Raw genomic sequence first — 23312 nt, 5'->3', positions numbered from 1 at the left:
GGGGAAGCGAGGTGGTACAGTGGAGAGGGGATTTGGTGGAGGTAAGAGTGGACTAGATGTCTGCAGAGGCCACTTCCAACTCTGGAATCCTGTGATCAATTTGGGCTTTGCCACAAGCACCTGTGATCTTAGTCTAGTCACCAAACATCTCCAGGCCTCAGTCTGACCTTTATCAATGAGGGGGTGAAATGGAAGTCGCTTCCTGCTCTAAAGTTGAAATGTTCATCAAACTGAGAGCACTGTCAGGGAGCATCCACTACCCAGATCCCTCCATGTCTAAGGGACGTGGTTGCTTGTTTCGCAATGGACAGGACACTGGTCTCCTACTGACTCCTTGAGTGCATGGACAAGTAACAAGAGCATTTCGGCTTACCCAGAGGGCCAGATGACCTCATTGTGAAGGACGCAGATCTGATGCATTTTCCGGCCACATTCTATACATTCAACAAACCTAGAAAATCCAAATAACCAATAGTTAATACTCAGAAAACATCCAGCAAAGAAAAGCATGTCCAAACACATTGGTGGGCACTGTGAAAGGTGCTCCCATGCTGGAGTGATTAAATCTCTTGCCTTCCGATATCCTGATTTAAAGTGGTCACTTGATTAGCTACATCCAAAGGCAAGTGCACTTTGGCTAGTAGAATTTGGGAAGACCGTGGACAACAGTGAAATACCAAGTTGGAAAAAAAAAAAAAAAGACTCCTGCCTACCCCAAAGAAATGAGATTGCACTGATCAACTTGGGCCCTCAAAGAGCAGAGACCATGTACTCTCTTCTCAAATTCTTGGGGTTAATCAGAATACTTGCATATTTCAATACTCCTTGTTTCTCAGTCCTGCTACAAACAAGGGAGTTACATAAGCCATCACACTAGGAGAATACTGGCATAGGGTTAACTTGACTATTGATTGAAGTAAAAGCATTTATAGAATTGTGTGACCAAGACATAGCTGATGAAAGGGATTGTGCCTTAAGACAGGCTGGTCCTATAAACTACCGAAATCCCAAGTCATGAAGTAGGAGAAAAATAACCACAGGGTCTATTCAAAGGTACAGGGGATCAGAAATGGTCACTGGTGGTCTCAGCCCCACTGAGGTTCTGTGCCAGGACAAGCTGGCTGCACAACCCCAGACCAGCTGATTGAAAGCAAAAGAGGGAGAAGATTTTAAGGGGTTTCTACACAGAGAAGGATAAAATGCCTTCAACATCCATAATTACTTACAGTTCAGGATCCAGTGTATCATTCTTTCTTTTGGAAAACTGTTCCTTATTTATTGTACTACGGAGAGAAAATAAGGGTCAACATTAAGAAAACACCCTTCAAAAGAAGACTTTTTCTAATCTGAAATCTCCTAGTCAAAATAAATAGCATAAGTAGCACTGGAGGTGGTCTGCTTAATTCACATTAATTGGCTCAGTTTTGTGTTTATAAATGGGCCCATTAAATATAGTGAAAAGCAAACTAAAGATAACTATCTTAAGTTGAAAGTTAAGTTCAACTAAAAAGGCCTTCTATTGATAAAGACTATTTTTCATCCCATCACTAATGTCCACAATGCTAATATTTAAGGATGACTGTCACAGAAGCAGGCAAGTAATAAATGCTTATGCCTACTTAAGACCATATTCATAAATAAGAAAATGGGCCACACATGGTGAGAGCTGCTTTGGCCTAGTAAAAAAAAAAAATCACTTCTCAATGATATTAATCCTTAAACTTACCCTGTCTCTTTAAAAGACCTTAGAGACCAGCCTCTCAAAGCAAGTTAACTCACTTCTCCCCCCTTTTTTTTCTTTCAGGGCAATGAGGGTTAAGTGACTTGCCCAGGGTCACACAGCTAGTAAGTGTCAAGTGTGTAAGGCTGGATTTGAACTCAGGTCTTCCTGAATCCAGGGCCAGTGCTGTCCCCCCCCTTCTCCTCTTCCTGTTATATAGTGGTAAGGGCTCCACCAAGTTATTTCTAAGAGTAAAGTAATCGCTTCAAATTTACAGCACTTAGCACACTAAACACTATGAGGTTCATGGTTACAGATTTTGCCTTTGATTTATGAAGTTATTACCTTGTTCTACTAAGAATTTTCATTGGGTTCTAAGCATTACAGAAATGTCCACTCAGTCCCTGCTGTGGCCTTTTCTGATGGTTCTAGCATACCAGTAATAGCTGCTAGGAAAATTACAATGTGGTCCTGGGGTGGAGTGATAAACTGAGTTTAATCTTCTTAAGTCCTGGTGTTTCTACCTCATGTGAAATGATGATTTTCCCTACTCCTTTTTTTGGGGTGAGGCAATTGGGGTTAAGTGACTTGCCCAGGGTCACATAGCTAGTAAGTGTCAAGTGTCTGAGGCCAGATTTGAACCCAGGTCCTCCTGAATCCAGGGCCGGTGCTCTATCCACTGCGCCACCTAGCTGCCCTTCCTACTCTTTTAATGTAACTGAAACAAGTTGCTCCATTTACCAGAGACTGTAGACAAGAATCGTGAGATTCTTGACACCTAGCTAAGAGGCCATCCTCTTTCCTCACATTTTTAGTTCATCTCTCAGAGAAATTACTTTTCTGGTCTCTAGTTAGAAATTACAAGAAATGCTTGAGACCTCAGGGTTGGTTGGGCACAGGGGTTTGTTCCAGAAGACTAGGAAAGCAAAGTCTCTCTAAGAGTTTCTGAATCCAAAATACTGGAACAGGCCCTGTGATTTTAGAATTTAGAGGTAGGTGGGCCAGTCACCTCTTCCCACCAGGCTCCACTACTCCCATCTGTAAATGGGGAGAAGAAGAGTTGGGAGGACAGCCAAATGCTGCATGAAAACCAGAGATGTATTAATCAACTTTGTCTAGCACACAGAATTATTGAAGGGGCTCTGGTGTGATACTTTGCCAACGTGGAGGGATATCCCATATCAGGGATAAGGAGAAAACCATTTTCAGGTGATCACATGGAGAGCTAGCTTTTTTTTAAGGAAAATAACCTGTATAGCTTAAACACTGGTCTCAACACACATCTGTGATATGCAGACAGGACTACAAAGGACTGTCACTGAGAAGACAAAGCTTTTCTTTTCGTTTTGTTTTTGAAAATTATTAAGCCCTTCATGGTTATTTTATCAGATTTTGTTTGAACATTAAATTTATCCTCAATCTGTCATCGAAAATAGTTACCTGAAGTTTGTTATGGTTTTTTTCCCCTTGTGTTTATATTTTTCTTATTTTCTTTTCTTTAACCTGTGGCATAATTTTGGGGCCACTCAGTTTACTCTGGCAGGACAGGCCAGGGGAAAGCTTTCCCAATTCTGAGCGTTTAAATGTTGGTTTGGCTGGGGGGTGGTCTTTAAAGTCTGTCTTTGACAATCTCATTTACCGATATCCTCTAAACCAGAAGACAACAAAGCTTTTCAAAGTGAAACATTTCCAGACACCAACCATAAGCCCAGAGTACTTACGTTTGTGGCTGGGATGGATCATCCCCCAGAGAAACGCTCTCGCCCTGGATTTCATTGAAACACTTCTCACAGAAATGATACCTGTCGGCAAGAAGGCCATACTGGGGTGAACTGTTCCGGTCACCCAACACAGCCCAAGCCACGCAATGACGCCACCAATCACAGCAGGCCAAGGAAGGGGACAGGAGCAGAGAGCAGGTCATCAACGGCGACAAGGACAGTCAATGATGGAGATACATGGGCACCCACAGTTTGGGTTTGGGTTTGGGTTGGTTTTTGCAATCAGAGCCAAGTGCAGACAACGACAAGCATGAAGGAGAAAAAAAAAAAAACAACACACACACATACTCGAAACAAAACGGAGAAATGAGGGATCGCGGGACAACAGACAACATAGAGCCAGACAAGACAACACAGAGCAGAAAGCCAAGGCAAAGCACAGATTAGCATTCAGTCTCTCAAATGGGGTCACAAGCAGCAAATCAAACCAAAGAATATTCCAGTTAAGTCAGCCCCACACCCTCTGTTTTCATAATCCATGCCACCTGAAGCAGAGTCCAAATGAGGATAGGGACGGGACCACCCACCCCACTTTCCTCTAAATCCCCCACAACAGATACTAATATGCAAGGCCATCACGGAGCACTCCAATCAGAGAAAGCACGATAAGCACATAGTGTGGCTTTCCCCAAGTCAGGGGGTGCTGGCTATTAGGGAAACCCTTTACTGAAATAGGTGAAGGCCAAAGCAAAGGGACAGTGCATGCGCCTGCATGCACAGACTCACACACACCACTACTACATAGGTGAATCAACATATATTGCGTGTTTGGACTTTAGAAGGTTGAGCAAACAACATATTGGGGAGAGGGGAGAGAATAGGACGGTGGGGAACATTTCATGGCAACTTTTACTTGCTGTTTGAATACAAGATATTCCTAAAGCCTTTTAGTTATTCTATCCTTAGATATTTCACTAAATGGATCCTCAGCCACCATGGCAAAATGCTGCCTGGGGCAAGGGGCCAGCCTGCCTGCCTGTCTGTGAACAAAGAACATTAACCTGGCTTCTTGTGAGCTGGTAACAAGGATAGTGTAATAGATAGAGATGAACTCACAAGAGTAAGAGGATCAACATCAGTAAGTTTCCATTGTTTAAAAGGGGGAACAATCTGGCTGGCTGGCTAAAGAGGGCTCAGGAAGTAAATGGCTTTACTACAGATTCTAGCTCCATCTGAAAGGTCCAATGCAGAATGCCAGTGCAGAACCAGAGGAGCTGCACAGGAAGACAGAAGGCCCTGGGCCTCCCAGAACATAAGAGAATAGGGGTTCTAATAGCATCACCTTAACCACTAATTCCTTGGTCTCTCTTGGGGCCTCAACTGAGGAAGACCAGGGCTGGACCCAAAGATCTCTGCCAGGCCCCTCCTGGCTCTGAGTTCTAGAACACAATGATCCTGGAAATACAGGAGGGGCAATTCTTTTTTACCAGGAAAGGAGGACTATGCCCAGCCTTTCACGGCTGCCTGACTGGCCTCTTTGGGGGACAGGACAAGTGGAACATGACTGCTCTGTGGTCAGGCTTACCTGTTTTGGTAGCTATAGTAGGTGGCATCTCGAGGGATTGTGCACAACTGTTTGCCATAGCAACAAAGTGTTTGGGGTGAGAACTCCAACTGCAAGACAATTTGTAAGCATTGAAAAGGTTTGAATGACAAGCCAAAAGAACAGTCAATTAATTGACAAATAGATTTAAGGAATATCTACCTGCCAAGCTCACAATTTTAACTTGCACCACCTAGCAAATTTCTGTTTTAGTCATTCTTTCTAATTGGTGTCATTCCCTCAAAGTACAGTGAAAGAAAGAAGCTTTTACTTTAGAAGGATGGAATATGGGGCAGCTAGGTGGCCCAGTGGATAAAGCACTGGCCTTGGATTCAGGAGGACCTGAGTTCAAATCCAGCCTCAGACACTTGACACTTACTAGCTGGGAGACCTTGGGCAAGTCACTTAAGCCTCACTGCCCTGCCCCCCCCAAGGACGGAATAATAACAACAATAACAATGACTAACATTAATATAGTATGCATCTTAGCTCCCTGTAAAGCTGACACCATGCTTATCCCCAGTTGAGGCAGAGAGGGGAGACAACTGCTCAGGATTCCAGGCGCCTGAGGCCTGCCTCACAACACACATTCAGAGACCATGTCCTCCGACAGGCCCATTGTGAGGTGTTGGTTTGCACAGCCAGAAAACCTCTGAGAGAAAGCCCCCTTCTTACCTTCCTGCCACAGCAGTAGCCAAGGCTCTGCATGACGGGATCTATTTCTTGCTCAAACACCTCGGCCAGCTTGGAGCAGTATTTGTACACCCGCGATGTCTTTCGGTTATAGAGCCACGCATTGTTGAACATAAGCCAGATATCATCCACGTACTGCCAGGGCTCTTGGTACTGTCCGGTGTCTAATTTCCTCTTAATGGTAGAGAGATCCATAGGGCTCTTCACTATGTCAAAATAATCCTGGGGGGACAGAACAGCAGTATGTCAGAGGCATACAGAGACAAGACCACGGACCAAGGCGATAGGAGCCGTGATTTTATCGTCCTGCCATCTGAGGCTCTCCAGGCAAGAGTTGCAGGTGCTGTGGCCTGTTGTAGGTGGGGCTATGTCAGGCACTGCAGCAAGCCTGACCTGGAGAAGCAGATCTCAAATGCTCAAACACAACATGACTCAATATCTTATTTTCCTGGGGCGGTACTGTCCCTTTTGATAATCTTCTTATTGCCCAATGCTCTCGGCTGACTGACTATAACTTCTGGTCAAATGCATGGATTTTCAAGACTTCGAGAAAAATTTGAAAGCACAGCATATAGTTTTCAATAGGCACTTATCGAATGATTAATAAAGATGGGTTTGTCAGTCAACCTGCCCCAAATCTTATAACAGTGCAACAGTTCAGGGACAAGAGGGTGGTGGGCAGGAAGATACATTCACAAACATACCGGGATTCCCAGAAGCTGCGGGTCGACGGGCTGCCGGAAAGGAAGGGATTCTGGATCCTGACGGTAAAGGGCCTCCAGAGTTGGCATAAGGGCCTGACGTAATTCTTCTGGCTTGAAAACTTAAAAAATAAATAAAAATAAATAAGTGCACATATGTGTGCACACCTATATGTAAGTTAGAGGATTTAAAAAAATATGCGTGATCGGCCTCAGACACTTAACATTTACTAGCTGTGTGACCCTGGGCAAGTCACTTAACCCCAATTGCCTCACTAAAAAAAAAAAAACCAAAAACCAAAAACCAAAACAAAAAAACCCACATGATCTAAAAAAAACCCCAACCAACCAACCAAAAAACAACCTGCCCCCCTCACTTTCCCCTCCCCCCCAACATGAGGGAATGACCACTAAAGAAATCTCTCCAGAGAGAGTGAGGAGCGGGTCAATTTCCGGCAATCCCAGCCAGAGACAGCCATGTCCTGAGACCTGAAACAGGTCAGCCCCTCTGTCCAGTTATTGAAAAGTGATGACCTAGTTAGAACTGATCAGAACCAAGAGGGTAGAAAGCTCCTCAAAGGGTTCAAATAACACTCTGAGTAGCAGACATTACAAAGGCAGCATCATTAAAATGCCAGTGATTGGAGCAGGAGGAGGGGCTCCGGTCTGGTACTACTGTCTGGACACCACACACATGTGCGGGGCCTGTTAGCGCATGGTCCAGAGGATTCCTGTGCCACTGAAGAACCAAAGGAAGGACTAGAAACCACAAGTGTTGTGATAAAATGGCCACAGAGACACTTGAATGCTCACGAAGCACATGTATAAAAGAGTGAGCAAGTTAGCCACATAACAGGAGACCCCTGGAAGGCTTAGTATAACCTACTGAAATACACGGACAAGAAAGTAATCTGAACCCTCCGAGGTCTGCTCAGATGATGGGCGCCCACCAAAGGAAAGGGGTCAGATTGGTCCCATGGCATCACGCGCTGAGATGCACCTGCTTCTCCTACAGCAGTGCACCAAGGTCGCTCCAGACCAGTCTGTCCCTCCCCCGATTTTTCTACAAGGGAGAAGTTGACCTATACTTACTTTTTTTCTTTGACTGTCCCGGGGCAGGAGAAGACTGAGTGGCCGGTGTGCTTGGCTGTTCTTCTTCCTCTTTCACTTCTGCCTTCACTTCACGGGGTTTCTCCTCTGTGTCCATGGGTTCCAGCTTACAGTCTTCAGCCACTGCCACTGCTTTGACCTGAAAGACAAGTAGGCAGTTCTGACCTAGAGCATCCTGCATTTTCTGAGGATGACAAGTATTTAGAGAATGCATTTAAGGAGATTTCAGTGACACTTCTCTCACCTCTGGCTTTTCCTCTGGCTGGGTGTCTCCTGCTTCTGACGGATCCTCTTCCATTTTGGAGCCAATCTTAATGTCCTGTGAAGGCTGCGGCTCAGGAGCGGTCTGGGAATTCACTTCTGTGCTACTGGTTGACGGAGGGTTTGAGACCTGTCCTTCAATACTCACGGCAGGCTGGGAGAGCTAAGGAGGAAGCAAAGGGTCGAAGCGACAATGACAATGTACGCTGGAGAACACCTGTCAGCTCTACCCATATAAGCGGAACTTCCATTGAACCTTCAGCTTCTCTCATTGTGCCACTCGGATGTTTTCGCTTTTTTTCAAAGCAAGACTCCAAAGCCACATACATATCTGTTCCTTCTCTCCCCAACAAGTCTCAATTGAGGATCTAGTACACAAGACCATGTGCCAAGTGCCTCGGAGGAGTCAAAAAGACTAACTATTGGGGGGAAAAAGCAGCCCCTCATGACTGTGAGCTCTCTGCGATGAAATGGCTGGTCTCAGGAGGGGCCGAGCTGCAGGCTTTCACGCCCAGGCTGAGCTGGGTGTGTATGAAGGCCATCGCTTCACCTTCCTGTTGGAGGTAAAAGCCCCTTTCCCGGCCTACACACAGAGATCGAACAAAAGCTTATGAACAACTAGTCTGCTCCTTCAAGCTGTCCTCAGGTGCCAAGAGGTAGCTGCCACAGGGTTTCAAGGGAGTGATCCAACTAGTAACAGAAAACTGGATCTCTACAACATAAATAAGGACGCTAAGACCCTGGAGCTCCATGAAACACAGGGGAATCCCAAAGCAACTATATATGATGTCCACAGATCCTCCCAACAACCCTTGGAGGTGTTACTGGTCCCACTTGAGAGGTGCTTAGTCCAGAATCACACAGCTCTAGCTGAATTCAAGTCTAATGGAATGCCGGGTCTGGCCACCTCTTCATGCTTCTTTCCTGCCCATGTTCTGTAGCATATGACGACTATCCCAATAAGAGCAATAGCACCACCTAGACCAAGGGACTGGAACACACCTTCCCCACATCTGGTTGGCAGTCGGTGCTCTTCTGTTTGCTCCCCAGCCCACCCTGTTCTCCTGGGACATACACAGTGGCAGGAATGGCAAGGAAGGGCCTTTTTCTTCAGCAAGAGGACTGATCATATCCCTAACTTCTCAGTTAACCATAAAATGTACTGAATGCCTGCAGGGGCACCTATGGCAGTCCCTACAGCATTCAGAGAATAGAAGAAAGGCAAGTTTTTACGTACTGGAGTCGTAGGCTGCTGAGGAGCTAGTGGGGCCGTTGGGGTGGGCACTGATGCTGTAGCGCTCTGCTGGGAGAGGGGCTGCTGCTGGGGTGGCTCAACTGATGGGACAACAGCAACGGGAGGCTGCACTTGGGGAGGTGTGGGCGTCTGTCTCGGAGTTGGGTGGAGAGCAGGGGCTTGTGGTCCAGAGGTCATTGCTGGGGGTGTTGGAGCAGGGGCTGAAGCTACTGGAGCTGGAGGCTGCTGAGACCCCATGCCTGGAGGGGTGTGATGTGGTGTAGGAGTCCGACTGGGGACTGGAGAAGGTGAATTCCGATGCAGAGAAGGTTGAGGGAGAGGGGGGCAGTGAATGTGGTTCCCCTGAGAACCCGGAGTCATTGCAGGAGAATTCACAGGGCAGGAAGAACTGGACATCTGTGCCTAGTAAAAAATATCCGTTTTATAAGTTCACATAAGGAACACTTGGAGGTAATGAAAGAATGCCAAGATGGACTTCCACCTGAACTTAGCAGGTCTAAGATGAGATGGTCACTATAATATAGATACCTAAGGAAAAGTTACCCAATGAGGAACAATGGATGTCTTCCCTAGACAACATCTACAAGACATTCAGATTAGCAAAGAGCACCCAGAGTCCTTGAATACTCCCCTCAAAACGGAGAATACAAACACAGAATCAGAGCAGGCCTTGTAATACATACCTGAGACACTGGTGCCTGGTTGTTGGGCTGAGGCATGGGCATATTTGCAGCATTCAGGCCTTGAGAGGAAGCAGGAAACGGATTCTGTGGAAGGAATTGGTTCTGGCTGGAAGGCTGGCCAACTCCTGGTTGTTGCACCCGTGAAGGAAAGGCAAGAGACTGCAAAAGAGCACACAGCCCCAAAATACCTTCAGATTATGTCATGAGGCTTGGCAGCAAGAACTAAGGAGCTTTAGATTAGGAAAGCTATCATCATAATACACATGATAGCTGGACTGGAATTTTTCTTGTTGGGCCCAAAGGGCAGAATGGATAGAAATTACAAATATTTACATTTTATGCAAAGAAAACCTCCTAATGAATAAATACAACTCTATAAGGATGACATGAGCTGCTCCATTTCCAAACCCTAAAAAAGGGTGATCAAGGAAAGGATAAATGTCAACCATTGAAGACACTGAAGAGTGTCTACTAAATGTAATGAGTTAAAAGAAAAGAGTGGGACAGCCAAGGGGAAAGAAATCATGGTAAAGAGTAAACACCCAACAATCAACCCAAAGGCCTATCAGCAGGCCCCCTACTCCCAACTGTCATCAGTGTATGATACACATATTGACACGCAGAAGAGTTGTCAAGGGAAGAAGCTAGGAAATACCTCCTTGAACATCAGAACTGATTAATGGATGGGAGAACAAATCAGCTGAAGATTCAGCAGCATTGGATGCTGGCATCACAATTTTCCCCACCTAACAACACAAATACTCATAACTACACTAGGTGTAGGTCAATAGATTAAGTCAAAGAGGCAGAATCAAAGAATGTATTCATATACAACTACACTCTTATGCATGCATTATATACCATGTGAATACCTCATGTTCTACTGTCCCAGCTCAACAAAATCCCATCTCTTTGGCTGATGCAATCTCCACCTCCAACCCCCATTTATGAATCCACAAGACCCAGAATACTTACTGCTCATCTAAAATTACATGGCACCACCCTCCCTTCAATTCTATATTCAGAAGTTTGACATCATTTCCATTCTAGCCTTTCTATACATAAAAACACACACACAAAAACAGCAACAAATCCTAAAAAGCAAACAGGAAAGACTCATTTCCACCACTGGAAGACATGTTTTACAACTGTCTACCATTACTACTACTACTGGGGGGTGGGGGTGGAGAAGAACCAAATACCAATGGAAAATGAAGACTAAAATGCTAACCTGATTCATGGGCCCAGCCTGGGTTAGCTGTCCAGGGTGCTGAAGAGGAGGTGTCTGCCTGGGTCCCATGGATGGCAACTGCATGTTCATTGGGCCAAACTGATTCATGCCTGTTTAAAAGACATATATGTGTCTGTAGGCAGATAGATGCACACATTATGCACACTCTTTCGGGAGAAAGACCCAAAAAAAATTAAAAAAAAAAAAAAGACCTTTAAAAAATGAAGGCAATCTGCTCAAGAACTGGTGCTTTCTAGTTGGTTAAGAGGACATTTTAGAATGTATGATTTAATAGTAGTTTTTAACTTGTTTTTGTGTGAGGCAATTGGGGTTAAGTGACTTGCCCAGGGTCACACAGCTAGTAATTGTTAAGTGTCCGAGGCCAGATTTGAAAATCCAGGGCCGGTGCTCTATCCACTGCGCCACCTAGCTGCCCCGATTCAATAGTAGTTTTAATGGCACACCATTCTGAGTCATAACCCCTTTGTTTCTGCTTTCCTTAAGATTTCAATAGGTTAAGATATTGGATTCAGGTAACTCTGGGTCTCTACTTGAGATCTACATATGAGTAGTTTCTGCCATGCTTAGAACTGGGCAAGATTCTTTTCTATTCGAACTGTAGCCTGTCTTGACATACCTGCCTGTGGAGGCATACGAGTCATAATCTGGTTCGGAACATTGGCACGGATCATAGTTGGGTCTTGCAAAGGACCATCTGGGGGAAAAGAAATCCAAGATCAGACAAACATCTTCCTTCCAAAATAAAAAATAACACCCACTAACATTTGAAATAAGAGTAGATGGACTCCAGGGACTCTCTCTGTCCCGAGATCTTTGGTCTTGGGAGATGTGCTGCACCGCCCAATTCAAATAAAATCTCTTCTCTGAAACTTCCCGGCACTTCCTCCAAAAGAATCATAATATTCTATCACACATGCACACACTTATAGATTCCCATTTATTTTATTTTTAGTGAGGCAATTGGGGTTAAGTGACTTGCCCAGGGTCACACAGCTAGTAAGTGTTAAGTGTCTGAGGCTGGATTTGAACTCAGAACTCCTGACTCCAGGGCCGGTGCTCTACCCACTGTGCCACCTAGCTGCCCCCATTTATTTTTCAATTATTTGGTCACTTGTCCAGTGGTTTAGGTCCTATCCAACTCTTCATAACCCTGTTTGGAGCTTTCTTGGCAAACATATTAGAATTGGTTTGCTATTTCCTTCCAGCTTATTTTACAAATGAGGAAACTGAGGCAAACAGGGTCATGCAGCTAGTAAGGGTCTGAGGCCAGATTTGAACTCAAGAAGATTAAACTGTGCCACCTGGCTGCCCCCTACCCCCCAGACTGGGGTGGGATCATTGCTTAGTTGAAAAATGAAGAAACAAATCATTTCTTGGATCAGTGATAGTCTGATGCTTTATCATATTCTAATCAAAAGGAAGCTCTCCTTAAATAGAAGGTTTAGAGAACCATTGTACCTTAATAACAAATGTAAACCAACAGACATCAATGAAATTCAAACTTCTTGCTCATTTAATCAAACTCTCCCCAATAATGGAACATCCAGTGGCTCTGCTAGAACTCCCAGGTAGGTATGGGAGGATGATTTCACTGTCCTTGCTCTCTCCCTGGCTTTAGTCTGACTCTGTGCTCTCCTGTGTATCAGACCCTTCAATCAGAAAAGAGCTAGTATTTACCTCGTATCTCCCACCCTTGAGATTCTGTCGAGATTCGCAGAACCTCCCCCCACTGCTTTTGCCTCCAGTTTTCAAATGATCCTCTTTACAACTGGAGAATACACCCAATACAATAAAGAACACATTCAATATTTTTGACCTTTTGTTCTTCCAGATGAATTGTTATTTTTTTCTAGCTCTATAAAATAATTTTTAGGTAGTCTGATTGGTATGGCACTCAATAAGTAAATTAATTTAGGTAGAATTGTCATTTTTATTATATTAGCTCGGCCCATCCATGAGCAATTGATATTTTCCCAGTTATTTAGATCTGATTTTATTTGTGTGAAAAGTGTTATGTTATTGTGTTCATAAAGTTCCTGGGTTTGTCTTGGCAAGTAGACTCCCAAGTATTTTATATTGTCTACTGTTACTTTGAGTGGAATTTCTCTTTCTGTATCTTGCTGCTGGACTTTGTTGGTCATGTATAGAAATGCTGATGATTTAAGTGGATTTATTTTATATCCTGCAACTTTGCTGAAGTTCTTAATTGTTTCAAGTAGTTTTTTAGTTGATTCTCTAGGATTCTCTAAGTATACCATCACATCATCCGCAAAGTGATAAGTTTTGTTTCCTCCTTGCCTATTCTTTTTTTTAGTGAGGTAATTGGGGTTAAGTGACTTGCCCAGGGTCACACAGCTAGTAAGTGTTAAGTGCCTGAGGTCGGATTTGAACTCAGGCACTCCTGACTCCAGGGCCAGTGCTCTATCCACTGTGCCACCGAGCTGCCCCACTCCTTGCCTATTCTAATTCCTTTTCTTCTCTTATTGCTAAAGCTAACATTTCTAGCACAATATTAAACAACAGAGGTGATAATGGACATCCCTGTTTTACCCCTGATCTTACTGGGAATGCCCCTAACTTACCCCATTACATATAATGTTTGCTGATGGGATTTAGATAGATATTACTTATTATTTTAAGGCAAGATCCACCTATTCCTAAGTTCTCCAGTGTTTTTATTAGGAATGGGTGCTGTATTTTGTCAAAAGCTTTCTCTGCATCTATTGAAATAATCATATGAATTTGGTTAGTTTTCTTATTGATGTGGTTGATTATGTTAATAGTTTTCCTAATATTGAACCAGTCCTGCATTCCTGGTATAAATCCCACCTGGTCATAGTGTGTTATCCTGGTGATCACTTGCTATAATCTCCTTGCTAATATCTCACTTAAGATTTTTGCATCAAAATTCATGATGCTCTCAAAATACAGAAAAAAAAACTGTAGCATCTAGATACAAACTGAACCATACCATTTCTATTTTTTTTTTTGAGGATTTTTCCTTTTGCTCCAATTCTTTCACAGCATGACGAATGCAGAAATGTTTAATGTGATTGTGTATATATATATATAAAACCAATATCAGATAGCTTGCTGTCTTGGGGAGGGAGAAAAATTTGAAACTAGAAATCTTATAAAAACAAATGTTGAAAACTATCTCTACATGTAACTAGAAAATAATAAAATACTTTTATGATTAAAAAAAATACACCCAAGTTATGGTCCCATGAGTACAGAATAGAGTAGTATCAGCACTTGACTGGACCTGGACACTGTATTGGTGCTGGTCCATTGGAAACAGAGCTTGTAACTGGAGGGTGTGTGTGTGTGTGTGTAGGGGGGGTCGGGGTGGTGTTTGACTGGATGCTTTAAAAAGGGCTTCCTGGGTTATTATATATATATATTTTTTTACAGGGCAATGGGGCTTAAGTGACTTGTCCAAGGTCACATAGCTAGTAAGTGTCAAGTGTCTGAGGCCGGATTTGAACTCAGGAACTCCTGAATCCAGGGCCGGTGCTTTATCCACTGAGCCACCTAGCCGCCCCTGGGTTATTTTTTTAAAGACTAATCATTCTGATTTAAAAACCCTTAGTTTTATATTAACTGCTTTTAAACCAAAGCATTTCCTAACGAGCACAATGACAGGGATTGTCAAAGTCTTGCATGTGGAGCGAAGAACGGTTTGTACATTTTAAAAAGCAATAAAGTTGTATTTCATAATGTATAAAACATTGTTGGCTTGTGAGTCACACAAAAATAGGTGGATGTTTGCCCTAGTTTGCTAATAAATGTTTTACTTTAAGTTCCCCTTTTCATTTCTCCATGTAACATGTATCCATCTCTGGCGATTGAGAATTCTAATTCAAAAGGGCTTCCCACAGCAGGTAAAGAACAAAATAACAGCTGGCTCTCTTATGGGACCAGATGACTTCTCTGTCTTTATCCGTGAGCCCTGTGGGAAGTCATTTCAGGCCACTTTCCAGGGTGATTTCAATGTATTAACTGGCATTTTGATTTTTCAACAAACAGAAGTCCAAGTAATTTCATCCCAACCATTTCCCCCGTTTTGGCCATGAAACGATCTGATCCTATTAACACGATTTTCAATTAAAACAAGCCCTAGTCTTCCCTTTTTCATCAATTTCTATCTTAATTCATTGCGGACTGCCCTCTACCTTCTGATCCTCCTCAGGCTCCAGCTGAGACTGGAGAAGAGCCAACCTGAAGCCATTCCTTAAAAGATGAACAAGACCAGCTCTATCCCAGTGATTCTGAACCTCCATTCTCCATGGTGGGTCTCCCTATTCCCCTTCCCCTTGGTGACCCCAGCACTCACATCCCCTTCCCACTTGGGACTGCCTAGTCCTACTTTTCTACCCTTGCTTCTTTCTCATCTCCTCCCTGCCTGACATTTCCATCTCAGTCACCTTTGGTAAATTTTCATCCAGGTTATGTGTGCTAATCCCAGGCTTCTCTTCACCCTTCAGACTATTTCCCTCTGTGGCTTCATCGGCTCCCATGAATGCAATTATCTCAATGCCAGTGATTGACTTCACCCAGCCCCAATCATCCTGGTGACCTCTGGCCTTCTATCTCCAAATGCCTGTTTGACAACTTGAACTCATGATCTCACCCCCAATCTTTTGTGTGGGGGGTGGGGTAGAGGATGGGAGAGGGGACCACTACCCAATACCTGGGTTGGTCACTTGATTCTTTGCCCATCTCACCCCAACGCTCAGCTGGCTGTCAAGGCCTTTTGTAATGTCTTGTCCATATGCCCCATTCTCTGCTCTGATGCTGCCCTGATCACCGTATGCGGTCACCACCTTTCTGCTGGTCTCCAGTAGTGCAGCTCCAACTGCACAGTGGACATTAGCTTGAGCAGGATGTGTCCCAGACAGCTTCAATTCACCATTTGCCCCTTCCCCTATTCTTTCCCTTCTCTGACCCCAGACTACTCTACTGTAGGATCCTCATTGTGTGTTCTCATTTGCCCAGAAGGCAAGCACAGCCTTCAAACACACCCCAGGGGCAGCACTCACTGGCAGCCATTGAGGGCGGAGGGGGCCCTAGGTTGGGCCCCTGGCTCATGGAAGGTGGTGCGAGACCCGGGCCAGTGGGCATCAGGTTCTGCTTTTGGAGCCTGGTCCGGCGTTTCTCCTCTAGTTCTTTTTGGATCTTGTAGATTTTTTCAGCGAGGAGGTGGTAGTACTCAGCCTTTTCATCATTTGAGAAAGAGAAAGAGGAAGAGAATGTTACTTGGTGGCAGGAGGATGAGTGAACAAAGGGTTATAAGATCTGCCTGGACAGGAGTGAGTAGTCTGGCCTTTGTCCCTTCAGGGCAATCGGTAGGTGCAGCTTTCCCACCAGAAAGGAGACACCCCTAGTAACTGGCTTTACAATGGGGATATCAGCTCGTAAATTGGGAGCTTTGGAAAGCAGACCCATCTTCCCTGGGGGATTAGAGACCTGAAGACAAACCAAACTGCTAACAGAAGATGCAGAAAGAATGACATATGAGCTACCAGTGAGGCAGGGAGAGGTGGGAGACTCACTCGGCTATTTGCAGATTCATACATGTCCCCCTCCACTTTCCGAGCATATGCAACCAGGTTCTCCATCCGCCTATCTTTGAGAGCGGCAGGATCCGGCGTTGGAAATATGGCTTGGACACTGAGGGCAGAAACAGTCAATACAGAGTAGTCATTCAGTCACTTTCAGTCGTGTCTGACCCTTTTGGGGTTTTCTTGGTGAAGCTACTGGAGTGGTTTGTCATTTTGTTTTCTGGCTCGTTTTACAGAGGAGAAATCTGAAGCAAAGAATGCTTCAGTGATTTGCCCCAGGGTCACATAGTGACTAAGTGTCTTTGAGGTTAGATTTGAACTCAGGTCTTTGGGATACTGGGGATAGTGTTCTATCCACTATACCACCTAGCTGCCCAGAATGCAGAGTAAGTACATCAGTATAAAATAAAACCAGCCCTTTCACCAAAATATGTATGGTACAGTTACTAGAAATAACACAATTGGGGGCAGCTAGGTGGTGCAGTGGATAAGCACCAGGCCTGGATTCAGGAGTACCCAAGTTCAAATCTGGCCTCAGACACTTGACACTAGCAGTGTGACCCTGGTCAAGCAACCCCCCCCCAATAATACAATTCTTTCCCCTTGTTCTTCTGATATTGCTTTCTTTGTGGTAGGAAAGGGAAAGAGATGAGGGAAGTGCATCAAGGGGATTTTTTTTTTTGTCCCACAGAGATGTACAGAATACAAAAGCTTGAGAATCCCTGAAAAAGTTCTAGATTGGAAGGATGGTGAGCAGTATAAGACAATACAAAATAAGAACGGAAAGGCCAGGAGAGAGACAGGTGACACAAGTCAGGGCCCCAGAGTCGTTGAGGTAGTGGCAGCCCCAGGCTAGAGGAGGGATGTATGCTCAGTGTAAGGAGCATGTGGTCACTGTCAGGAAGCAGACATGCCCACCAACTTACAGTTTGTGAACAAGATGATTTCGGAGATCCTGAGTAATATCTTCGTGCCACTGCTTCCGAATTCCAGCACTGGCTGGCTGGTTGGCTGCTGGCAGAGCCCCCAGGTTGGCAACACTGGCATTCTCATTTATCATTGGGCTTTAAAAAGGAATCAATAAAATAGTTTACACTAAGGAGAAGGAATAGGAAAAGACACTATTTAAGACAAAAAGCTCTCATGGTGATTTGGATCTTCTCTTCTTTATAAAAAACCAAAAACATTCTGAAATTTTGAGATTAAAAGCTATGCTTTCCCAGAGTTTAACAAAGAAGTGAATGTAAACTCACTTCTGTCACTATAACAAGGTTGCTTATAGTATTTAGCAAAACAGATACCCCAGCAAGTAGTAAGCTTTGTCATGCCAATTCTTTGTGGCCTGTGCTGAACTGGATATTTATTTATTTATATATATTTTTGGGTGAGGCAATTGGGGTTAAGTGACTTGCCCAGGGTCACACAGCCAGTATCAAGTATCTGAGGTCGGATTTGAACTCAGGTCCTCCTGACTCCAGTGCCAGTGCTCTATCCACTGTGCCACCTAGCTGCCCCAAACTGGATATTTATTAACGCCTAATCTAATTACTGGTCTCAACAGGTAGAGTGTTCTTCAAATCCAGGGTAACGAATAAAAGAATCAATAAACAATACATCATTTCTAACAAATATCAAACAGACCATTAACCAAAATCACTTACTTTTGAGAATTCATGCTTGAATGCATCATTGTATCAGGGAGCAGACTAGATGGTTGAACCCCCACACCTCCATTGACACCCATAGGACTGGCACCTGGTTAATAAGCAAGCACAGTGTAATTTAAATAACACACCAGGAATCTCCACACTAAGCCATCTTTTTCCTGTAGTTAAAAACGCTGCTCTTAAAATGTCATTACAACTCAATGCACCCGATTTTCATTGTGTTTCTGGTGATGCAAATATAGTGTTTATTACCTTTTCTCTATTTCTTCATCTAGTTTCTCTCTAAACACTTGGGAAGAGCACTTTCTCAGAACACACACAGCCATTCCTTCAAAGAAGGCACATGCTTGCCCACAATCCAATAGTGCTCAATGCAAACAGCTAGAAACAGTTATCACTTTTAGGGGGGGAAATGATGATGCCCTTAAACAGAGTTTTGTTCTTAGGCAAGGGAAGCAGCGGTGAAAAGGTGTAGGATAGACAGACTGACAAGGGAAGGGTCTGACTACCTTCTGTCATACTATAAACAGCGTCTGGTTAACACTCCAAAGGAAGGCTCTTTCCAAAGCCAGAAAGCAAACCAAACAAACAAGGCAAATGGCCCCTGGGTTTAGCTTGTGCACAGTGAGCCTCACATGTGACATGCAATACAAAAAAGCCAGCAGGCAACAGGAACCATTCACATCAAGCTTGCAAGAATATAAGAAGGACAGAGTAGAGAACAAGTTCTTTAGAAAGAACAAATGAGTAAAAGGCTTGCTTGGTGAAAGCGACTCCAAAGCTTGGTAAGAACCTCTGGTAGTTAAGCCTCTGCTGATAATAAAAATTAAAACCAGATTCTTTCTACCAACACTTTCTATTTATAAGCTGTGTAATAAATCTCTTGGGCTGCACAGGTATTATTGCCATTTAAGGAAGGATAAGGAAACTGAGGCTTTAATTCAGCACAGAGTGTCAAGGCAGGCCTGCCCCTTGTGACCCAATGGGACTTTACCTAGGAAAAGCTACACAGACTAAAGCAGAATTCTCTGGCTTCCTACTTGCTTTCCTGTGACAAGTGGGTCCCTTCATGGGTCCAGTCCTCTCTAGGCCCAGCTGGCCCAACCTGTTAATCAGTATCTAATTAAGTGGCTAGGTACACTAGTTGGCTGTATAGTGCTTTAAAAACTCAATACCCAAGAGTTCACCCCAGAGGCAACAGCCAAGCAGATATAACAAATGACTGGATGCTTGGAATGAGGCAGACGGAGGAGGACCAGGCTGATAATCCTGTGTTGAAACTGAGACACCAGAAGCATGGAAGGGCAGAGGTTTGGAGGAAGAGAGTGAGGTCAGTTTTAGACATGTTAAGAGGTCTCTCTGGAATATTTTATTGACAAGTTCAAGCGTCAGCTGGTAACGTGGAACTGAAACTAGGGTTAGGTATAGAAACGGTCAATGGGAGCTGAGGTGTATGGTGAGCAGCAAAGAGTAGGAGGAGCAGGTGGGCAGGCAATAGGAGAACAGGGAGAGAATAGGGCCACAAAAACTTAGCAAGGAGGAAAGGATGGGCAATAGTGTTAGACTTAGTAGTTAGCATAGTTAGCAGACAGATGGTGATATGCCATAAGGTGTAAGCATGCCAATATAGAGCTGACATGGAGACAGAGAAATCAAGGGAATTATTCTTTTAACCTGATAAGGATAAAATGGTCTGGAAATGACATGGTAAACAGCAATGGGAACCCAAACTTTCTTCTGCATATGCATATAGATGGGGGTGGGGGGCGGCTGGTGGAGAAGAGAAGAGACAGCTATGAAGAAGGTCCAATTAGATGATGACTTCATTTAAGACAGAATGGTGGTTTTTAACATTCAAGGCTATTGGGAATAGAAAAGTTATTCCCAAAGACAAAGATGGGTGAATCATGAGAATGATGTACCAAGAGCTTGGGGAAGAGAGTCATACAGATTCTTCAAAAAGGCTGGATCTGGAACAGGAGGACTGGTGTTCAAATTCACTTTCTACTGCTTACAACCTGTGTGACCTTGTGCAGGGAATTGTCTTATCTATTAAATGAAAAAGATAACTTCTGAGGTTCCTCCCAAATTAAAATCAGCAGCGCTGTGAAGAGTGAGGGGAGAGAGGGGAAAAACGCTTGTCCTGGATGTGACAGGGTGGACAGATGATTGAAAGTGGGGAACCAATGTGATGGGAGGAGAGTGGATTGGGGGAAGGGGGGGGGAGAGGGCAGCAGGAAGAGTGGCAGGGTAGCAATCAGAACAATTATTTTGGAATTGACAAAGGATCAGCTATTGAGTGGTACCTTATATCATTCCTCAAGTAAGCTCTATCAATTTGACAAAAGAAACACAGCTAATCTAGGCTTCAGATACCTTGATTGGCACCCTCGCAGATTTGTGTAAATCCAAGCCCATTTTAGACGTATTTTGGAGGATCCACTGTTTAAATGAATACATGAATCTTAGTAAATCTTAGTAAGATAACTGATCATAGCAAATTTGGACTTTTTTCATGTTTCATATGCATGCAAGCATATATGTGTACAAAACATCAGGCTTGCTAAAAAAGGGTTATGCTTTTAGTTTCTAAGCACCTGACTCCCCCACCACAGGTTCTATAGTAAGAAATGTTTTGTGAAATGTTTTGAAGAGCTCATAGTCTGGGAAGTAACTGCATTTTAGCCAATCAGAACAGAATTCAGATAAAATTGCAGAAATCAGGTGTCAATAAAGCTGACTTCTACACAAAGCAGAGATCCCAGAGGGGCATAAAAGCAAACAAGGTCAGAGCAAGTTTTATAAAGAAAGGTTCTGAACGAACCATTGCTGTACCCTAAAGGGACCATTCAAATATGATACCGGACAACACATGAGGAAGTGAAGGGTTTCTTCACCTGTTTTGTGTCCTGGACCCCTCTGGACGTCTGCAGAATCCTGGGTATCCTTTCTCAGAGTAATGTTTTAAAATACAAAAAATAAACTACATAGGATTACTGAGGAAACCAATTCTACTGAAATGTAGCTATGAAACCAAGCTGCCAGACCCAAGGCTAAGTCCCTCTGGGGTACAGGAAGGCACATTAGAGAGTTGCAGACCTGGAGAGAATCAGGACCTCTAAGGGCTGGAATGTTTTACCCTTTTTGCAACGTACAGAGACATACAGTAAAAATGAAAAGGGGGCCTAAATAAAAATTTCAGAAAAATCACTATTTTCACAGTTAAATGGAATCAAGCTAGTTTTGTTAGAATAACAAATAGCATGGCCAAGTATTATCAAGTTTGTTCACAAACAGCAACATAAAATGAGAGGGCAGAGAAGGATGTGAAACCTAGTTAATTGCCCGATTAACTTTTCATCGGGGATGGCCTGATGAACATTTGTTCAGCTGCCTGGAGGCAGCAAGGCTACTCTGAATCTTTAAACCAATCACAAGGGAATATAATGAAGACATTTTTCAGATTCTAGTTTTAAAAAAAAAAAGGACAACATTGTCATATCCCATAGAACAAGGCTGGCTCCAAAGAGATGGGAGAGAAGCCTACTCTACTTCTTGGGAGAGGGGGTAAGGCCAAGGGTGGGGTGGGATACACTGCACCAATTTTTACAAAATTCTTTCTCTTTTTCTGTTCTCTTTATTCCCTTTGAACTCTCTGGTAAGGGAAAGGAAGAGATGCAATAAGATACATTTTGTTCATATTTTTATGTGACCAATAAAAACCCCATAATGTCAATTATCCCCCAAAGTGCCCAACTGGGATATGAGCCCACCTAATAATGGCCCATTCTCTGACCCCATCTCTATCTCAACAGGATATGCATTCCAACAATTATCTGAATTGACTTGGCAATGCCACAGGTGCCTACATGGAGACCACGGCACCAAGCATTTGAAAAGACTATTCGATGCAGGGAGGGGTGCACCAACTTACTCATGGCGTTCATGGGCCGCATGCCCTGGGCTGGTTGCCCTGGCTGCTGATTCTTCACTGGAGCTTGTGGCTGGGTCTGCATCTGGTTTCCTTGATAGGTTAGGCCAAGAGCTGCATATGCCCGCTCTATGGAGCTGGGATCAATCTGACTGGGAGGGTTCAGGCTGGGAGTACTTTGCTGACCCACCCCTACAGAACCAGCATTTCCAATGCCCACTGAAGCGCCGGTCAATATTGCTGGGGAAGAAGTAGAACATGTTAAAGCATCAAAAGGAAGTAGTGCCCAGGGCTAAATAGCCAGAACATTCCACTTTCAACTCTTTCAACAAGACCTAAAACAAACAACCAACACCCCCCCCCCCCAATCTGCCCCCACCAAAAATATCAAGAGTTTGGGATCTAAGGTAAAGATTCTGAAACTATGGGACTTCATTTCAGGTCATGTAACTGAATGTGTGTGTGTGTGTGGGGGGGGGGGTGTCGCAAAAAAAATTGGCAGTAAATGTTTGATCCGCCTGCCTATTTTATATACCCATTCACCTGGGGTCACGTAAAAATTTCTCAGAGGTCATGACTGGAAAGTTAAAAAGTTAAGGAACTGATAGAGGAGAAAAAGAAAATCGGCCAATCCAAACAGTTTTTACCAACAGAAGACAATTGACAAGTGCGGGAAGGGACTTTGATGCTTTGTGGTTGCCAGACTGGAGGGAGTGGGGCAGGGCTAGGGCCCTGGCACTCATGATCTTCACTCATCTGGAGAGGGACCTAAGAACTCTCAGGGACTATTGGCCAAGGAGAAAACTGAGGCTCACAGAGCTTCTGGGATCTGCTCATAAGTATCTGAATGATCCGAACTCTGGTCCTCTTGGCTCTAAGCCTACCTTTCTAACGACTCTGCCATGCTGCCTCACAGATAAAAAGTGACAGTAATAATGCAATCAAGGCTCTTCCACTTGCCATCCTTTAAAATGTTGTCAAAGGCCTTCAAAAACCTAACCTCTTATGAATGAATGATACACCTAAGTGGACACAACAAGCAATACACGAGGGGATTTGTAAACTACACAGTAATTATCAGTGTTTTTCTCCTCAGGACCTTAAATGACTATTGAACCAAAAATACCATGTAACTCAAGGATAGACTTACA

The 23312-nt window shown here is 43.9% G+C and overlaps 1 protein-coding gene across 5 annotated transcripts in view; it reads right to left on the bottom strand.

Annotated features, from left to right (window-relative positions):
- Positions 1 to 23312, bottom strand: part of EP300 (E1A binding protein p300) — a 90951-nt gene that overhangs the window by 11400 nt on the left and 56239 nt on the right. For 4 of the 5 annotated variants that reach the window (XM_043965691.1, XM_043965692.1, XM_043965694.1 and 1 more), the window contains exons 6-22: positions 22165 to 22401; positions 18225 to 18318; positions 17490 to 17627; positions 16555 to 16672; positions 16042 to 16216; positions 11616 to 11693; positions 10979 to 11088; positions 9748 to 9906; positions 9047 to 9466; positions 7793 to 7972; positions 7531 to 7687; positions 6442 to 6560; positions 5720 to 5959; positions 5027 to 5115; positions 3442 to 3522; positions 1227 to 1283; positions 374 to 451 (exon numbers count right to left, since the gene is read on the bottom strand). In XM_043965691.1, the coding sequence (XP_043821626.1) occupies positions 374 to 451; positions 1227 to 1283; positions 3442 to 3522; positions 5027 to 5115; positions 5720 to 5959; positions 6442 to 6560; positions 7531 to 7687; positions 7793 to 7972; positions 9047 to 9466; positions 9748 to 9906; positions 10979 to 11088; positions 11616 to 11693; positions 16042 to 16216; positions 16555 to 16672; positions 17490 to 17627; positions 18225 to 18318; positions 22165 to 22401 (2530 nt within the window). The remainder of the gene's footprint in view (positions 1 to 373; positions 452 to 1226; positions 1284 to 3441; positions 3523 to 5026; positions 5116 to 5719; positions 5960 to 6441; positions 6561 to 7530; positions 7688 to 7792; positions 7973 to 9046; positions 9467 to 9747; positions 9907 to 10978; positions 11089 to 11615; positions 11694 to 16041; positions 16217 to 16554; positions 16673 to 17489; positions 17628 to 18224; positions 18319 to 22164; positions 22402 to 23312) is intronic. The other variant, XM_043965695.1, reaches the window with a different exon arrangement.

Source organism: Dromiciops gliroides, chromosome 5 (genome assembly GCF_019393635.1).
Source record: "Dromiciops gliroides isolate mDroGli1 chromosome 5, mDroGli1.pri, whole genome shotgun sequence".
NCBI classification, from domain to species: Eukaryota; Metazoa; Chordata; class Mammalia; order Microbiotheria; family Microbiotheriidae; genus Dromiciops; species Dromiciops gliroides.
The sequence above is the reverse complement of the archived record's forward strand: the minus strand, read 5'-3'. Positions and strand labels throughout refer to the sequence as shown.